This window comes from Tachypleus tridentatus, chromosome 5, assembly GCF_004210375.1.
Source record: "Tachypleus tridentatus isolate NWPU-2018 chromosome 5, ASM421037v1, whole genome shotgun sequence".
In the NCBI taxonomy this organism is placed as follows: Eukaryota; Metazoa; Arthropoda; class Merostomata; order Xiphosura; family Limulidae; genus Tachypleus; species Tachypleus tridentatus.
In genome coordinates, this window is record NC_134829.1 from 34,420,366 (window position 1) to 34,431,814 (window position 11,449).

General features: G+C 30.1%; 1 protein-coding gene across 1 annotated transcript; it reads left to right on the forward strand.

Moving 5' to 3' along the window:
• The first annotated feature begins 6 nt into the window (after positions 1 to 6).
• On the forward strand, positions 7 to 10,506 carry LOC143250911 (eukaryotic translation initiation factor 6-like). The gene is made up of 5 exons (XM_076502089.1): positions 7 to 43; positions 1,126 to 1,236; positions 5,044 to 5,109; positions 6,558 to 6,739; positions 10,355 to 10,506. Exons 3-5 carry the CDS (start codon positions 5,071 to 5,073, stop codon positions 10,362 to 10,364), a joined length of 231 nt encoding a protein of 76 aa, XP_076358204.1. The 5' UTR covers positions 7 to 43; positions 1,126 to 1,236; positions 5,044 to 5,070; the 3' UTR covers positions 10,365 to 10,506.
• The last annotated feature ends 943 nt before the right edge of the window (positions 10,507 to 11,449 follow it).

Below are 11,449 nucleotides of genomic sequence, written 5' to 3' on the forward strand. Positions count from 1 at the left end.
TTGCAATGATTATGTTGCCCTTACTCATCCTGATCTAGACAGGGTAATCTTGTAACAGAGAATTAATTATTAATATCAACTTGATATTTCTATGATTCTGGGATATATGCAAGTTTGATTATGTTGTGAGAAATAAAAATTGTTGGGATTAAGAACAGGTAAATGATAAAGTTAAGTATATCAGTTTCTTACTGTTACAAAGGTCACATACATAATGTATTTCTTTTTTTATCATTGTGTTAAGGGTATGTTTATCATCATAACTTAGGAAGCGTTCCTCAATGTAAAAATTATATTTAAAAAAATTTTAGATTCATAATATCAGAGTTTCTTTACAATAAGAGAATTGTTTGTTTGTTTTTGAATTTCTCATAAAGCTACTCAAGAGTTATCTGCACTAGCCATCCATAATTTAGCAATGTAAGACTAGAGGGAAGGCAGCTAGTCATCATCACCCACTGTCAACTCTTAGGTTACTCTTTTACCAATGAATAGTGGGATTGGCCATCACATTATAATGCCCCCTTGACTAAAAGGGCGAGCATGTTTGGTGCGATGGGGAGTTGAATGCTTTAACCCACCTGGCCATGCCGGGCCACAATAAGAGAAAACTATACGACTTGCTGTATGTTAAAAATTTAGGTTTCTTGTTTTTGGCTTTGTCACAGTTTTCCAGTAAAATGTATGATTTCTTCACACATCTAGCATTATTAATGCTTAGCTTGAAGAAAATAGGCATACATATCACTCATGAAATACAGTTATGTGCATAAGTAAAATTTCCAATATTTTGAAGAAATATCCTTTTAATTATTTTATTATTATTATTATTAATTATTTTAATGCCCAAAGAAAAGAAATGTTTTAGATAAATAATTGAACATAATTTTTATTTACACTAGATTTTTGATTTTAAATGTCTGTTAAAACTGGGTAATTACCTAGACAAATAACATACTGAAAGATTAATCTTAACATAATGTTATGAAAAATGCTGTTTTGAAGTTACTGTGATAAAAATGAAAAAAATGCTAATTTTGATTAGCTTTATGATAAATATCTATTAAAACTAAGTTGTTTCTGAAATTTGTGAAAAAAATCTGTCTTATTTGGTGTTCTTTTTAGGAAACGGAGGAAATCTTGTCAGATGTTTTGCAAGTGGAAGTTTTTCGACAAACCGTTGCAAGTAATGTGTTAGTTGGGAGTTACTGTGCTTTAAGTAACCAAGGAGGGTTGGTAAGTTTTATCAGTTACAGTTAAATGAAGAGTAGTAAAGAGTATCTTGTCATTTTTTACATTGTTCAAAGGTTTTAGCCAAGTTCTTTGAATTGAGATGAGTAAATTGTTTCAAAGTAATAATTTCAGTTTTTACACTTACTGGACAAGTGATTATTATTACAGGAATTTTCAAATTATGCATGATGTTATTTTAATCATGTAACTATTTTTGTTGCTAAAATGAAATTTTGGTTTATTTATTAAATGTTTATGTTAATGCTTTGTTCTTTACCCATAACTGCTTATAGTTTTAAAGATTTCAAATTATGTCTGTTATTTATCAAGACTCGATTTGACCAGAAAATAACAAACATTGTGAAGTCCTCTTTAAGATTTGCATTTCAGTATTCTTATTTGTTTTTAAAATATATTGAATTTGTGACATGCTTTTAAAAATCATTTATATAAGTTAATACAATAAATCATTAAAGTTAACAGAACTTATATAATGTTGAAGATACTGCAGGGTGTTTGAAAAGTCACTATGCACTTATATATTTATTAACAGACGAAACTGCACAGTGACTTTCTGAACACCCTGTATAACTAGATATGAAGCCAAATCTGTTATTTGATTCATCTCTTGTACTGAGTTACACCTGTTGTGGGGAATTCATCCTTCGTCAGTAACTCTGAACACCACTATAAGAAGTGGTGAATCGAATGATAGGTTGGTTTTCCTATTTAGTACCTAAATAGCTTGTCTACTTAATAATTCAGAAAAATAAATTAGTAGCATCAGTGCTGCATATTCTTCAAATTCTATACAAGATCACTATGGTTAGTAAAAGATAATTAAAAACACCATACAAAGTGTTATATGATATTTCAAATGTTGTGCTATTTGTTGCTGTGAAAACCTGCCTTTTTAAACTATTTTACAAGGCAATTCACATTTGTAGTATGTCAATCTACTTTTAGTATTACAATATGCTGACTGTTAAAATGTTTGCTTGAGAATTCTAGCTATCCTACATGTGAAAAGGCTAGGCACTTTTTCAGTGACCTGAAAACAAATCAGGCATCCCTTTTTAGTTTGACATTTGAGACAAACATTTGGAAAAGTATTTCTCTAATGGTTACTCATTAATTACTCTAGTTATTGTCACTTAACCTGTGTTAATTGTACATACATGGATGTGCTGGCTGGCCACTTTATTAGTGCCTCTGTACTCTTTCAGGCTTGTGCCTGAACTGAGCTGAGGGTGATCAAATGATGTGTCAAGCTATATCTACTGCACTAAATGATTGGGGCAAACATTTAAAAGAAGCATGACAGTGGATCTAGCAGATGCCACAGTGTTCAAGACAATTGTATTGATAGACTGCTCCAAGACATCAGTCATTTGACCTTATCAATCACCAGTGGCAATAGGTTAATTCAACATCTGCTCTTAGGTTCATTGTGGCCCAAAATATGTAATGACAGAAGGTATAGGAAAGCATTTAGATATTTTAGTAAAGTCCAGTCAATAGGCTGATGGAGGCATTCAGTACATGGCAAGCCACAACCATCTCTATTCACATCTTTTGAAGAACGCTGCAATGAAATCTCTGTAGTAGTAATAGACTGTTTCATAAATCACTGATCTCTTTTATCTGGAAGAAAAAATGTTGTGAGTGGTGCAGGCAGTCCACAAATTGATCTGTTGAGGACTGATGGATAGTGATGTAGTCTGATAAGTTATGCATTACCTTTATTGTAAAGATAGAGGAAGGCATTTTTTTACAAAGCCACGTGAATCACTTGACCTTTCTTGTATTATACCTTCAGTTTATGCTTTTAAAGTGAATCATAGTTTTTCTAGCATATCCAGGACCCTTTGATTTCTTTAGAATGTAGCATAAATTCCAGAACTTCAGCATAATTTCTAATGAAGTGTATGTTGTAATACTTCATATGTGTTCTGCTGGGAATGATATTGTGAAGACATCAATGCTCTCATTCTTTGCAGACATTGGACATATTCATGCATAGCTTGAGGAACATGATGGAGAATATAGGCATCTCCAATGGCCACTGCAATTTCATATCTTACTTCAATTTAGCATCTATGAAATGAACTTAAAAAAAATGCCATCATGATTCTTTGCATACCTTGCTCAATATAAAGTATAGAATATTAATGGCTGAATGAGAAAAACCTGCTCAGGACATCTTCCAACCATGTGCCATGCTATTTCATGGTTGTTAATCAGGCAAAAGGTGAATCAGCTTCTTATTACATATATGTCCTAATAAAGGAGCTAGGAAGTGTATATACATATATAAGTAGGTGTATAGCTACCATTTTGTCATTTATTACAATAAAATAAATTATGATAACTTTAATAATTTGTGTTTATGAATGCCTTCTGTTTTATTAATAAATTTCATAGACATTTAAGAAATAGAGAATATGACAACCCAAGTTTCTTCACTCTGTGTTGCTTGTTAAACATACCTTTACAGATATCTTTAAAAGTGTTTATTATGAAACAGGTTTAGTCTTTACTGAATGTTTTTCATATGAACTGTTCTGGGAATTGCAAGCATACTGGAGTCACACTCATCAAATGACGAAAAGTTTTAATACTGTAGAAGTCACACACAATGTCAAAAATGCAGTGTGTGCATAGTTCATTACAGTTTGTGTGAGAGTTGTTTATTATATGCAGTTCTGAGCCTCTGCTATAATAAGAGAAGCCTACTATAAATTATGCAATGCAGTGTAAAAGTTTGATGTCAAATACCTATATTGTAAGTAAAAATTCAGTAGTATTTTGTTGTTTGTTTAAACTCAGCTTATTTTGAAAAATCAAAGTGTTTCCTTTGCCTACAGTATAGCCTCGTTTTCAGTTTTACCAATTACTCTGAAGATTTTGGGGTATAGAATCACACCACAGTCACCTAAAACATGCTGAACAGTGTCTTGAGCCTAGGATATCTTATAAACAATTTTCCAGTCTGTTGATAGTTGAGCCCGATTGTCACAGTCCTAGGGTCCAAACAGTTCAAGCATTGTCAGACATGCACTAGGTGAATGTGATGTAGTTTTATATCCTAAGATTTTAAAAGTAATTGGTGAAGATATCGGCTTCATATATTGGTAAATTGGGTGTGTCACAGTCTAAGCTGTTGATGTTTATCAATACCCAAGTATGTGATAGTAGATTTAGAATGTTTGCCTTTTACATTGGTTGTATATTAAACATTCTTTGTATATAAACTCTTCCAAGAAGCTGTTGAAAGTTAACTACTTAATAACAACTATTTTGTGTTGGTATTTGTTACATGTAACTAGACATAACATAAACAACTTGTTATGCTGGATGAGCATTTGAATTTTTTGGTTTTTTAACTGACTGTAAACACATTAACAGTGAAGCCATTTAATGAGTTTATTTTGTGTAGTTATGATAAGTTTTATATTTTATGTATCTGCTACATGCTGTAAATTTTGTTTTGATTTGCATGTTTAATTTGTGTTTAACGATTTACAATTCATGTAACTTTGGTTACCACAAGTACCATTAAATCATCACATAAGATATTCTATGCATTACTTTTAACTTAAATATTTGGATTGCTTGTGTATAAAAAAAGCATTACTTATAAAATTATTGATTACAAGTTTCACTTACTGAATGAACATAATGATAAGGAGTGGTTATCTGATATTAGAGTGGGTGGAAAAATATGAAATAAATTTGTATGTACATATTTATCAGTTTACACCATTGACAATAAACATGAAGATCCTTTGTTTTCTCTGTGTTATGAAGGTACACCCTCAGACCTCTGTGGGAGATATGGAGGAGTTGTCTTCTCTTCTCCAAATTCCTTTAGTGGTAAGTTGAGCATGAAAAACCAGTGTTCAAAATTACTGAAATTTGTATCCATAACAAAAATTTTGTTTGCAAAGTTTCAGGCAGAAACCCTACATTAGGCAGTTTAAACCATGTTACATAGGAAAAAGGCTTGGACAGAATCATTGAAGGGTAAGAACATAAAGAAATTCAATATTGCGTGCATACTGTATGAAGCACATTAATAAAAATATTTTGAGAAGGAACATTGTTGCATGTTGAAAACAAAAAACAAATATTAAAGTGATAGTAACTGGATTCCATTTTTAAGACTGTTTGTAGAAACACTTCAACAGTGTTTCTTCTAACAATGTTTTTGTTAAAGTGCTCCACACGGTGTGTACATAATTTAGAATGTTTGTATTCTAACCCTTCAAAGATTCTGTCTAATCAATTTTTCTATGTAACACGATTTAAACTGCCTTACAAAGGACTTCTGCCTTAAGCGTTGCAAATCATAATAATTTTTGCTATAGACATGTGTTTTAATTAATTTGAATGCTATTTTTCCTTATTTTTCCCCATTTTGTGGTCCTTTGTAGTGTAAGCTAGATATGAATGTTGAAAGTACAGTCAATGTTTTTAAACTAATGCTAAAAATAGTTAAAATAGGTTATCTACCTGAACTTATTACTCTCTGCTTTAGGTTTTTACTAAAAGTTTCAAACTGTTCATGAAGTTAGAGAATATAAAATTATATCTACTGTATGTATAATTCTAAATAATATGAGAAAATGTCAAGTAAAATGTTTTTTCATTGTGTAGCACTTTTGTTTATTTGTTTTAATCTAATATTAATGCATTTAATATGGAATCATCATATTAGCAGATTTGTCACTTCCATAGATTTTTAGTTGTAATCATAAATGTTGAGACATGGTGTTTGTTTATATTACATATGTTATCAAGAAATAAAATCTAAGTATTTCTGTAGTAGGGCTTAAATTATTGACAAAATGTTCACATTAAAGATTTTCATGATCCAGTGAATGAATATTACTGTACATATATTCACAACATCATTATTATGTATATTTTTAGTTTTATAATTATTGTTTAATTTGTTCTGTTATCTTCCCTTGTTGATTCCTGTGAATTGGAAACTTTATTTCATCTCTTATGTCATGTTTGTTTTAGCACTTTCAATTTAGATTGCACACCATCTATGAAGCTAATTGCCTTTCTATGCAACAACTAAAACTTGTTCCCTCTTCTAAGTTCTGCTGAAACTTGCAGGAATTTTGGATTTTTATATGTTAAGAATTCTTCATGCTGTATTTTTGTATATATTTCTAAGTCAAGCACATTTAACATGAAATGATTTGAAGTATAAATGAATTTACCACTTTCTTAAATTGATGGTCATAATTATGAATTTTAAATTTAAACAAAAATAAGAAATTAGCGAAAAGCATTTATTCCTGAAATAGGCAGGTACAGTAAACCGAGGAAGTGACATTATTGGTGCAGGGATGGTTGTGAATGATTGGTGTGCTTTCTGTGGAATAGACACAACAAGTACAGAAGTTTCTGTGATTGAAAGTGTGTTCAAACTTAATGAGGCTCAGCCTTTGAACATTTCCAGCAACATTAGAGCATCACTAATAGGAGGGTTTGTATAGACTTTTCTATATGGGTTAAAAGGTTTTATTTATCACAAACAAAGAATTAAATGCCAAACTTGTGTGTGTAATTGAATATGTATATATGGGAATTGCAGAGGTTTCTTCAAGAAATTATTATGAAATTTATTAATAAATTTAGTAGAATGTAAAAGTATATCTACTCTACATGATATGATATTTTATTTTCTAGCATTTAAAATGTGTATTCAAGTCTCCTACATTAGTAGGAGACAAAACTAAAATATTTTGTATCTAATGCTGTGGATTTAATCTTGCATAAATAGGGAGATGAATTTGGTGAACTTTAATTGGTAGAAGCTTCGAAGTTCATTCAACATTTTGTTGATTTGTATCCATAACATTTAGGCAGTCAGTAGTTTTGTGCATATGGAGATTATTCTTTGCATGTTACTATAAAGATGATTCATCATGTATGTATGTTGGTTACAATTCATGACATAGAGATAGCTAGCTTGATTAATATTTGGTGTGGAAAATGGAAAATGTCTGACAACATATGCAGAATATTTTGTTTTAAGGCTTTGTCTAAGAAACAAGATCAAAAGCTACCCTGAAATAAGACATGTATAGACTTTGGGTTTAAGTTTAAGGACCCAAGTAGTTAGTCAGTTAAATGGGTGAACTATTACCTTCTATGAAGCAAGATATGTAATTAGCATCTAATGAGGTAATTGGAGTTTAAAAATCATTATCGAACATTGTACTTTTTACAGTTTTTGTTTTATTACCAAGAATTCTCAGCTAGTAGATATAAAGAGTGAATAGGTAACTATGCATCTAATTAGTATGAAATCCTTGTTATTTTAAGCAGGTACACAACTGTCATATTTGTCTTTGTTATACTAGTATACAATCATTTATCACTTCATGCTACATGTATTTCAAATATATTGGTATATAGAAGGAAAATTAAATAACGTTTTACATCTATAATAATAAATGGGTGTGCCTGCATGTATGTGAGCTCCTAAGCTCCTAGATGAAAGAACCTTAGAAGTCCGAAATTTTGCACTCGTACTAAGTCAACCGTGAGGGTGTGCACCTAGATATTATTACTTATCTGTGTGTGTGTATGCATGCATATCTTTTCGTTAGGTAAGATAGTGAAAAAATGCATAGAAAAGAATATGTGACCTCCATGGCTCCAAAAGCAAAAAATCTAAAAACCTGTAATTTTACATCCATACTAAGTGGACCTTGAGGGTGTGCACCTGGGTATTATTACTTATACACATGCAGGAGTGCATGCACGTGCACATTTTTCCTTGGGTTATTGGGTTGATATATTCTAGATCATTGTGTCAGTGTCGCATTCTGAACCTTTTTAACACAGAAGAACAGTAAAAAATATTTTCAACATTTTTATTTCTCAGAAACATAAAAAAGTCATAGAATAAGTGCAGTAAATGAAAAATTATTTATTATCAATGAACTTTTATTATTAGTTTTTATTATTAAATTTAAAGTTGGATCAATATGTTTACTTTCATGGTAAATTTTATACACCTGGCTCTAGTCCAGGTTAGCTTACACTGTGTCAGAAGAGAAATTAAGTGTGATGTGATGAACTACATCACACTGCTTCTATACACATACAACAATGTGGTGTATAGTGGCATGAATGAGGCCTGATGTTATTGTTATTCAATATACAGAAATTATAAAATGAAATTTATTAACTATAAAGTTGAAAATAAAATTATTTTCTAATTTAGAGTTTTTATTGATTAAAGAGGCTTGTTTTTTTATTATTTAAGTTTAAAATTGGATAGATATTTTTGCTTTCATGTTAAATTTTATTCTCCTAGCCTTAGGTTGGGTTATCTTTACCTTAAGCTTATTTATTAATTTCTTTTGTTCATACCAACATTCTCTACACTTACAAGATTTCACAGTGCACTTTTACCTCCATTCACTAAAATCTTAGTGGGTAGAAATTAATAAAACAGTAAAAAATTGTAATAGATTCTGATAAAATGTGATGTAAATTTGTTTTACAAATAAGAATCTGAAATATTTAACACAGTTATAAAGTTCATTGATAATAAATAATTCTTCATTCACTGCACTGTCTTTATGACTTTATGTTTATTGAAAATAAAAGTTTAAAATATCATAAACTTTTCTGTGCTGAAGTAGGTTCAGATTGCACACACTGACAGTGATCTAAAATATGTCAACCTAATAACTCAAGCAAAGTTGGATACTTTTGTAAGGAGTCTTATTATACAAGCCATTCATCTGTGACTTCTGTTTGACCTTCAGAGCAGTAGGTAATTGACCATCAAAAGACACTAGCATTTTTGTCATTTAATAATCCAACCATGATTATAAATATTTAGATCAATTTTAAACAAAAATGATAACTGTAGAAAGAACTGCATTCTTCACAGGAAAAATCACACTGATAATAGATTCATAAGCTTCTTCTAGTAACTTATTTCACATTTTTTGATAGGATTTTCCAGATAACGTAGAAATGGTTTGGTGTCAATTTCAGTTTTAGTTATAAAACACAAACTGTGTTTGGAATTGATCACATGAAAACATTTAACCCTTAGCTCCTAATGCAGCTTCTAATTAAAGAAGTTACAAATTAAATTACTTGTACAGAGATGAAACCTTAAGACATCACCATTTGTATTCAAAAGCCGTTTCTTTGTGAAAAAGTTAAATATGATTTAAAATCTTTGTTAACCTTTTACTTAAGAACTTATAAAGTGGGGTTTGTATTTTCTGAAATTGTGGTAAATTTCTTGGCCATCACAAATAAGTTTCCAGGATGTATCTTTTACATGTGTGATCACTTTCATGTTCGTTTTTAAGCTTTTAGATAAAACTTGTTTTAGTATTTGTTTTTTTGAAAAATAATAAACAGTGGTACCATTAATAAAAAATCTCTAAAGGTTGCATATGATTCATACAAGATATTTAATTTATGGATTTCTTGTAGCTACTTCCAAATAATATTGCTTGGCATTCTATCTCAACATATACACACAGACACATGCTATATATTTTTATATCTTATACTAACCAAAGCTTTATGTGGAGAGTGCACTCAACTCTTAATCTGAGAGTCACAGGTTAGAATCCCTATTACACCAACATGTATTCACCCTTTGAGCCTTGGAGTTCCTTATAATGTTATGGTCAATACCACTATTTGTTGGTAAAACAGTAGCCCAAAAGGTTGGTGGTGGGTGGAGATGACTAGCTGCCTTCTCTCTAATCTAACATTGGTGAATTAGGGATGGCTAGTGCAGATAACTCTCACGTACCTTTTGAATGAAATTTAAAAAAAAAAAAAAAACATTTATGTATATATCAACAGTTTAGTTAAGAAAATAAATTATTTTGTATATCTTTTGGTGTGCTTGCAAGTTAATAAAATTTTTGAAGCAGAAATAGATAAATCAGATTACTTTCACTATGGCAAAGTAAACAAATTTTTTAGATATCTTGCAATCTGAAAGGGTAGTTTTAATGAATACAGAAAATCTTTCAGTTTATGTACTAATTTTGATTGATTTGTATTTTTACCTTAATGTACTGAGATTCTCTTCTGTATATATTTACAGCTTGGCATAAACTAGATGGAAACAATCATATGGAATGTTCCAGATTCAGTAAGATTCCAAAGACAATAGAACATTTTTTTAATTACTCAAATGTAAACCATCAGTACTGTATGATCGATATTACAATAAATGTTTTGTTTTCCTGTTAACAATGTATATTGTTTTATATTACTCATATGTAAACCATCAGTACTGTATGATCAATATTACAATAAATGTTTTGTTTTCCTGTTAATAATGTACATTGTTTTATATTACTCATATGTAAACCATCAGTACTGTATGATCAATATTACAATAAATGTTTTGTTTTCCTGTTAACAATGTACATTGTTTTATACTTGTTCTTATCACTATCTAAAATAAATATATTTCTTCACAAACATTGAACTTTATGAAACTTGGTTAAGATTTGATTTCTACAAAGGGTTGAGAGATTTAGTATGATATGGATCTTGTTGTTTATATATGGTTGCAGAGTAACATATGGTTGATGTGCAAAATTAAAAGCATTGGTTAAATATGCTTCCATGGACCTTCAAACATTAATGAATTTAAAAATTATTTTGGTATTTTACTCACACAAAAATGTAAAATTTAAAATGTTAATATCTGAGCATCTTTTGAAAATGAATGAGTTAAGAGAAAGAAATTGGTTTCAAATTGGAAAATTTATTTTTGATTTGTTTTTTATTGAATAGTATGTTTAATTTTTCAAACCTCAATATTTGATGTATGGTACTTGTATTTTATTCAGTGCTGTGTATTTTAAAAGGTGTTTGAAGAGTATGTATTATAAGTACTTGTAAATTGTTTAAAAACTAACTATTTAAGATCATTCAATCTTTTTCCCTAACTGTGAAAATGCATAGTTTAGTTATTATTCTCTTCACCACCTATTACCAAGTAAGACTGGATTTTAAGATTCATTATTTAAGGTTTCTGATGAGATATGGAATTACTACAAATTTATGTAACTTGGTGTCAAACTCGGAGTTCGTGACTTTGATAGGGTAAAATTACATTATTTTAAAATAATTTGCTGAATGGCCCAGCATGGCCAGGTGGTTAAGGCACTCGACTTGTAATCTGAGG

What these genes read in the sequence shown, in the direction of transcription:
- LOC143250911 (XM_076502089.1), top strand. Translation starts at nt 5,071, where the DNA reads ATGGAGGAGTTGTCTTCTCTTCTCCAAATTCCTTTAGTG. An exon ending in TTCTCCAAATTCCTTTAGTG is followed by an intron (nt 5,110 to 6,557) that starts GTAAGTTGAGCA and finishes TTCCTGAAATAG; the next exon opens with GCAGGTACAGTAAACCGAGG.